The sequence below is a fragment of the Grampus griseus genome (genome assembly GCF_964374135.1).
Source record: "Grampus griseus genome assembly, chromosome: 20".
NCBI classification, from domain to species: Eukaryota; Metazoa; Chordata; class Mammalia; order Artiodactyla; family Delphinidae; genus Grampus; species Grampus griseus.
The window spans coordinates 20,121,142-20,129,255 of record NC_139014.1 but is presented as its reverse complement, the minus strand read 5'-3'; the positions used below and the strand labels follow the sequence as shown (position 1 = coordinate 20,129,255).

Sequence of the window (8,114 nt, the reverse complement as noted above, 5' to 3'; positions counted from 1 at the left end):
CCGGCTTCTCATTGCGGTGGCTTCTCTTGTTGCAGAGCACGGGCTCTAGGCGCGCGGGCTTCAGTAGTTGTGGCATGTGGGCTCAGTAGTTGTGGCTCGTGGGCTCTAGAGTGCAGGCTCAGTAGTTGTGGCACACGGGCTTAGCTGCTCAGAGGCATGTGGGATCTTCCCGGACTGGGGATCGAACCCGTGTCCCCCGCATTGGTAGGCAGATTCTTAACCACTGAGCCACAAGGGAAGTCCCTTGTCTCTTGTTTCTAATCTCTGTGAGGATGGACGCCACCTCCAGCATCCTCACTGTTCTTGTCCATTGTCCTTTGAGGTCAGAAAGACAAGAAGAACCTTATGAATCTCTGGATCCAAGGTCAACAATGAACGTCTATGTGCAGGTTGGCATTGGCTCTTCCTTCTTGTCCATAAGTCCAATTCAGAAAAAAGAAACACATTCCTCTTACTTAAAAGTCGACTGGAGAGCTGAACTTTAGAGTTTCAAAATAAAGCCTATGCCTGTTGTGTGGTTTTAAAATAATTTTAGGGCAGATAATAAGGTGTGAACACCCTGTCCTTAACATTTTATTCAGCACTCTAAATAAATTTCACAATCCAAAATGGTTCAATCATTTCAGTTTTTAAAATCAAATGAGCTCATTTTACTGAACATTCTACTGCATCTCAGTATGTTGGCACCTGTGATCTGGCCCTTTCCATGTCTGTAAACAATCATTTAGTACAAATACAGCATCTCAACACATGCCAAGGAAACCCAGAATGAGGGTTTCACCTCAAGATAATTTTCAGAGTAGCCATATACTTTTGCCCTGACATGAGGCTAATACTAGCCGTAAACATAGGTCCCAGGTGGTACAGGACTAGAAGACTGGACGTGGGAAGACTCATGGAGAGAGGCTTTCCCGATGTGACTGTGATGGGAGGCCACATACAGCTGGTTTCCATGTCTGTCCTTCTGTCTTTAATCCAGGCTGAATCAGCGAGTTCATATTTCTGAACTTTTCAGTAGAGGAGAAACATCCAAGGTTTAACTTGCTGTAATGCTTTGATGGGAAACATATGTTTGACTTAAGACAGTGTTGCTCTTTTTCTCTGAATAGTGGTTGATGCTTAGCTATCAACTTCATTCTGTGGTTACAGAGTGCCTACAGATTCATTTTTTATGTTTTATTCAGTGTGCCTAGAGGAAAACAAACTACATTATTTGGTTGTTTTTATTATTAAGGTTTGATACTCTCATGCAGCTCTTATTGATTTTATATTTGAAGGTACAATTTACATGAATTACATTCAGGTTTACTCTTTTGTAATTTTGAATTTGGGTTTTTATGCCAAGTCCCATGTCCTTTTCTTAAGGACTGGCTTGTGGGATTGATGATCTAATTTGTGGTCTGGTCATATTAAATTCCTTGAGTGGGAAAGTCCTTACCCAGCCTGGCTTTGTCCTTTGCCTGTTTCTTCCTGAGACTGACCTATACCACCCCCTACCCTACTTTAACAGGCTTCGTTTCCCAAGCAAGACAAGACAGAGCTCTGTGGACCACCCATGGGGTAAAAGACTTCAGCAATGGAGAGTGGGAATAGGAAACACCAGCTTGGCTAAGTGACAATTTTTGGTTAGAGGTGTGGCTAGATTTGACAAGGGAGCAAATATCTGAGCATCTGTTCCCTTTGGGACTTGCAAGGTTTTCGGAAATCTGACACCATATCACATATCCCATCTTCTTTCCCAAGACTTTTATTCTGACCAGTCTCTTAAAAGCTCTGCAAACGTGCACTGTCAGATTCCTGCGGCACTTCTGGTAGATACCGTGGAATCAAGCCCTTCACTGTTAACATCCTGTATTGTCTGCTATCTTCTTTGTGTTTTTAGCTTTCCTCTCCATCTAAAATGTAAGATTCTTGAAGTAGGAGGTATATCTTATGTTTCTTTTTTTAAAATTAACCAATTAATTAATTAATTTTGGCTGTACTGGGTCTCAGTTGCGGCATGTGGGATCTAGTTCCCTGACCAGGGATCGAACCTGGGCTCCCTGCACTGGGAGAGCAGAGTCTTATCCACTGGACCACCAGGGAAGTCTCTTATGTTTCTTTTTATCTCATGAAATAGTCAGTTCAGTGATGGACATAAAGAAACTAGACATTAATTAATTATAGACTGATTATTCAATCTCATCCTTTTTTGTGGGCTAAGCTGTTGGCTGTAGTTTTAGGGACACTGAGGTCTAATTTCAGCTATCACTAAGTTCTAATGTGATGTTAAAATTTCCCACATACAGGGGCTTCCCTGGTGGCACAGTGGTTGAGAGTCCGCCTGCCGATGCAGGGGACACGGGTTCGTGCCCCGGTCCGGGAAGATCCCACATGCCGCGGAGTGGCTGGGCTCGTGAGCCATGGCCGCTGAGCCTGCGCGTCCGGAGCCTGTGCTCTGCAACGGGAGAGGCCACAACAGTAAGAGGCCCACGTACCACAAAAAAAAAAAAAAAAAAAAAAAAAATTCCCACATACAAAATGGCTATAATTTTCATTCTCATGAGGAAGACACTATGTAAATAATGAATAATGTGTACATTATTATTTGTAACGATAATGCAGCTAGATCATAATCTAGAACTTCATTTCTGGGTAAAATATTGCATTTCTTTAAAAATATTCAGAAATAATTTAGTTGACTTGCAAAAGTAAATTTATTGAAGCATAGAAACAATTAGAGCAAAGCTGTCATTTCAACTTTTTCAAGCGAATTCTAATAAGAAAAGAAAAAGTTGCAGAAAAATTGGTTAGTCATCTATTTCTGTATGGAAACTTTTTCCCGAAGTTAGCCGGAAAGATGGCTAGATTGATGCAACTTCTTCATTCGTGTCTTTTAGATTGTTTTCTCTGAAGGACACTCTTGTTGATCTGGAAATTGCCTATTTAAGTTTCACCTCAGAAACGTTGCTGACTTGAGATGAGACAACTTTGCCATCCACCACCTCCTCTACAATGGTCTTTAGTCACTCTAGTCTAGCTTGGATCTGAAAATCAAAGAATCACAATGTCAGTCTGGAAACTGTCACAGAAACGTACATCAAGAGAAATCCAAATGCATTCGCTGAGTATGTTCTGTCTGGGTAAGATGATGTGAACACTAGTATACACTTTTTATATGACAAGCAATGCGTGCCTTTACGTTTCAATTATAAAATTATCAGGAACATGAAAAAAATATCTACCTCTTCCTTGGACAGAACAGCTTCCAGATCTTGAGTCACTAGACATGGATGAATCCCTGGATCCGGTGTTTCTGGACCCCATGTTTCTGATCCCGAGTTTCTAAAATCAGATCCTCCAAAACCAGAACCACTGGAGAAAAAAAAGAATTGTTTTCCTTTGCAGTTTGCAAAGGCAGGAGAAACCCTCCATGCAGAGGGCTCTTTCCCATGAAGGCAGCTGTCATTTGATTGGACTCTTTTACTTTATAAATACAAGTCTGGTCCCCAAGCCCCTTTTTGGTTTCATAATGTAAATACACCAAGGTCTGCGTTTAGCATGTTCCTGACTTTCATTTACCCTCCTTCTCCATCAAGCAGGCAGTGGTAGGGATCAGTCTCCATCTCCAGGCGGGTCTTGATGTCCAGCAGCTGCTCATACTCTGTGTTCTGGCGTTCAGTCTCACCCCAGATCTGGCAGATCTGCTCCTCCAGGCCGCTGATCTGCATCTGAATTTGTGACAGCTGTACCATGTAGCCAGCCTCCGTGTCAGCCAAGGTTCCTTCCAGGGAGCTTTTCTTTTCTTTTTTTTTAACATCTTTATTGGAGTATAATTGCTTTACAGTGGTGTGTTAGTTCCTGCTTTATAACAAAGTGAATCAGTTACACATATATATTTGTCCCCATATCTCTTCCCTCTTGCGTCTCCCTCCCACCCTCCCTATCCCACCCCTCCAGGCAGTCACAAAGCACCAAGCTGATCTCTCCAGGGAGCTTTTCTAAGGGAAAAAGCAAATAAAAATTTCATGATGAAAATAAATCATTGGATGATTTAAAAAATACATTTTATAAGATACTAGGAGAAATGCACTTTCCATGAGTTACAAGCTCTATTGCTCTATCATTGCTTCCTTAATTTTTGTTGCCATTACTTTTTTAAAACAAAATCTTTTATGGAAATAGATATATTACTTTTAACTGGAATGTCTCATGCTTTCAACAACCACAATACAGTCCTCCCTAATCCTGCATTTATTATGTGCCAAGTGGAACATCTTGGCAAAGAAAACCGAATTGCTCCACTGGAGATTTTTGAAAAGCTCTTTGCACAAACCATGGCCAGTTGGGACTGCAGCTCAATTTCCAGGGCTTGCAGAGTGCGTTTCAGTTCTGTGATCTCATTCTTGGTGGAACTGGCTGGCCTGGCACCAGCATTGGTAGAGATCTGTGCTTGCAGAGATGCGCTCTGAATACAAATGAAATGCAGTCTCGTTGCAGGCTGATGATGAGTTGAGGCTGATGAGATGGGGCTGATGAGATGAGGCTGATGAGATGAGCGGAAGTGGCGTGTGTGTGTGTGTGTGTGTGTGTGTGTGTGTGTGTGTGGCTGCGGGCAGGGCTCGGAGGCTCAGGGTGATGATCTACCTGCTCGTTGAACTGCTCTTCAGCCTCGCAGTGGTTCTGCTCAGCCAGGTCCTCATACTGTGCCCTCACGTCATTCAGTAACTTAGTCAGGTCCGTCCCTGGGTTCAGTTCTACGGTCACATCCCCTCCGGAGCTTCGTTGCATACTCTTCATTTCCTAGCGTGAAGGGAAAATAGACCAGAGTGATGAAAACTGAAAAGCAATGACTTCCTAAAATGTGCTTAAGCCAACAAAAGGTTGAAACTAGCACACTGAAGGGGAAAAAAAGAACCCAACAAAGTCACATATAATTTTCTCATCATTACTTTTCTCCCCTGGTTATAGAAGTTGGAAATCCATCCAGATGGAATTTACTCTCATAGAATGGATGTGGGGGAAACTCTGTAGGCCAGTCATTTAATCGTGGACCGTGTTCCTACCTCCTGGTGGTTCTTCTTCAGGTAGGCCAGCTCCTCTGTGAGGCTCTCAGTCTGCATCTCCAAGTCAGAGCGAGTCATGGTCAGGTCATCCAGCACTTTCTGCAGGCCATTGATGTCAGCCTCCACGGGCTGCCGGAGATGCAGCTCGTTCTTGTATCTGGAAGGGTACAGTACAGCCCATTTCAAAGAGTACAGTCCATCCTTTCATATTCATGAAAATATTTTCTCCCCTGAGCAATTTGATCATTGAAGGCTAAGTTTTCTCTTAGGGGTTTTTCCCTTGTAAAGAACAATCTGAGCCTTACATTAATTCTATTGATGGCCAATATTTTTGATAACAAAAATTTCATCCTGAAGCTGCCTTTCTTTTCTTGTTGGTGGAATGATGGTTTTCAAAATGTACCCTTGGGATGTTTGTGAATTCAGGTCTTGATCCCTTAAAAGGTTTCTTTAAAATTTAGAGTAAACTACGCCAAGGGATTGAATTTTATTTCCCTTAGGACGTTTGTTTTCAAGTCTTCATTTTTCTTACTTCAGTCTGAAGTCATCAGCAGTCAGTCTGGCATTGTCAATTTGCAGAACAATCCCAGCATTTTCGATAGTGGCAGTAAGGATCTAGAAAAGACAATAATAGTGAATAAATCATGGATGCTTTTTACCTGTGTCTACGTGCCCACCTGTGAGAGTAGATGTCTCCTGAGTTAGCTTTTAAAGGTGAATTGCTTTGAAAATGTGCTTAGTAATGACACTGCATTGATAATCCTAATGTATTTAGACATCTTTCTGCAAAAATTAACAACTTGCACATTTATCGGAATGGGCATGGAACGTTGCTTTACAGAACACAATCCTCTGAATATTTCTGATGCTTTGGAAGATCAGTTGTTCTATGGGCTCTTTCAGAAACAGTGTGAAACATGAATTCCACTTCAAAAAAGTCTTTAAAAATATACTTCCCATACAACCGTGGTTAAACATTTTAGATTCCACCACATTCTCAGACAATATTTGCACCAGACTTTCTAGGAAGAAAAAGAGTTGTAAGACGATTTAAATCTAGCAAGACACTAAAATACATCAACCTGCCAGAATTAATCACGAAATAATTAGATGAAGCTTGTGTCAACTCATAGCCATCACTCTTATGTTAATCAGCTACCTGGCATTGTATAAATTTTACTCTTATGTAGAAATACTCAAATGTAAGATGCAAACAAAATTAATGTGGTTGGATGTCGTATATACAATACTGTCATAGTTAAAGCACACCAAGTCCCGTTTTACATATACAACAAAACAGATATGTTTTCAAATAATTCCTTGATTTAAATTCACCATCATGGTCCATGATCTGAATAAATGGGAAAGCTACAGAAGTAATAGAAATTCAGACATGGCTAGTGTCTCACCTGATTCCTAAGATCTTCAATGATTGGATAGTATTTACTGTAATCTCTTCCAGCTCCACCAACTCCAGACCCAGGCCCAAATTTGTCATACCACTCCTTGATTTTGTTCTCCAGATCAGCCTTCTCCAGGGCTCTGACTTTGTCTGGGTAATTGGCCAGCCAGTCACTGAGGTTCTGCATGGTTTGCTTTTCACCTCCAGAGAAAAGCCCCCCATGGCCAACACCACCACCCATACCACCAGCATAGCTGTAGAAGCCTCCGCTAGTACCCCCTGCCGAATCCAGCCCCTCCACCAAAGCCAATCCCAGAGGCTGAAGCTCCTCCCAAACCGCCCCCTATTGAGCAGCTACCAAAACTCCCTCCAAAGCTGCCTCCAAAGCCCCTGCTGGAGCCCCCACTCAGGCCACAGCTGCCGGCCCCTCCTCGGAATCCCCGGGCAGAGCCTCCCCCCAGACTGCATCTGCTTCTGCTGCTGAAGCTGCTGCCACCAGCCCTGGAGGAGGACACTAGAGATGAGCAAGACATGGTGTTCCTGCAAAGGATTGGTTCGTCCAGGTGAGGAGAGGAGATCGGAAACAACCTATTTGCAAGCTGCCTTTTTGGCCCTTATATACATACTTTTAGGGTATTCCTTTTCCATGTCAGTTCTTAATTCCTGTTACCCTTTTGCTCATCCTCAATTGGATATATATTTTTTTCCTCCCGAATTCACTCTACTGGCTTTTTTTCTGAAGCTGGGTCAGAGCCTCAGGGCATTTACTATATCAAGAAAAAAAGAAAAAAAAAAGGTGGACCAAAGCAAAAAAAACTATTTTTCAGAATTATAGTTTTAATCTTTCAGAGGTTTTGATGAGTGATAATTCTTTTCGGAAAGAGCAGTTCTGTTAAATTTGCTTCATGATTTCCCAGTTGCAGAGCACATTCCCAGATTAACAGATGTAATTAAAATACTTACTAGGACCAGAATGGAAATTTCCCATCAAACTTGTGACTTTTTGTTCATATTGTTCTCTTAAAGTTGAAATGAGCTTTAGAATCAGCATTTGTTTCAGATTTACTTAATTGTCCTTCTCCGTGATTACTTCAATCAGCATATTTCTAAGGTTGTTGAAGTTTGTGATTTTAGATGATTGTGCTACAAAGATGCTTTTCTTTCTGATTGAATTTGACTCTGATATAATGATACCAATTTCCTTCTTTAGAATCAAATCCTAAGAAACAAAGAGATAATGTTGATTTCTTTGATAGCTGGAGAAGGGGATCTGAGTCACTTCTTTTAAAATTTATTTATTATTATTTTTTTGGCTGTGCCACAGGGCATATGGGATCTTAGTTCCCCGACCAGGGATTGAACCCATGCCCCCAGCAGTGGAAGCACAGGGTCCTAACCACTGGACGGCCAGGGAATGCCCTAAATTTATTTTAGTTTTTATTTTATTTAAAAAAATTTTATATGAATCACTTTTTAAAAATAGATCTTTATTGGAGTATAACTGCTGCACAATACTGTGTTAGTTTATTTGTTGTACAACAAAGTGAATCAGCCATATGCATATATATATCCCCATATCCCCCTCCCTCTTGAGCCTCCCTCCCACCCTCCCTACCCCACCCCCTCTAGGTGGTCACAAAGCACTGAGCTGATCTCCCTGTGCTATG

The 8,114-nt window shown here is 41.7% G+C and overlaps 1 protein-coding gene across 1 annotated transcript; it reads right to left on the bottom strand.

The window, feature by feature from the left end:
• Window positions 1-2,753: 2,753 nt before the first annotated feature.
• Window positions 2,754-6,980, bottom strand: KRT24 (keratin 24; the record flags this gene model as incomplete). The annotated part of the gene is given in 12 exon segments (XM_082679232.1): window positions 2,754-3,002; window positions 3,004-3,015; window positions 3,019-3,026; window positions 3,225-3,314; window positions 3,317-3,354; window positions 3,562-3,779; window positions 4,316-4,447; window positions 4,627-4,782; window positions 5,046-5,202; window positions 5,578-5,660; window positions 6,455-6,728; window positions 6,730-6,980. Coding segments are annotated over 12 exon segments (1,500 nt in total). The 3' UTR covers window positions 2,754-2,921.
• Window positions 6,981-8,114: the final 1,134 nt, after the last annotated feature.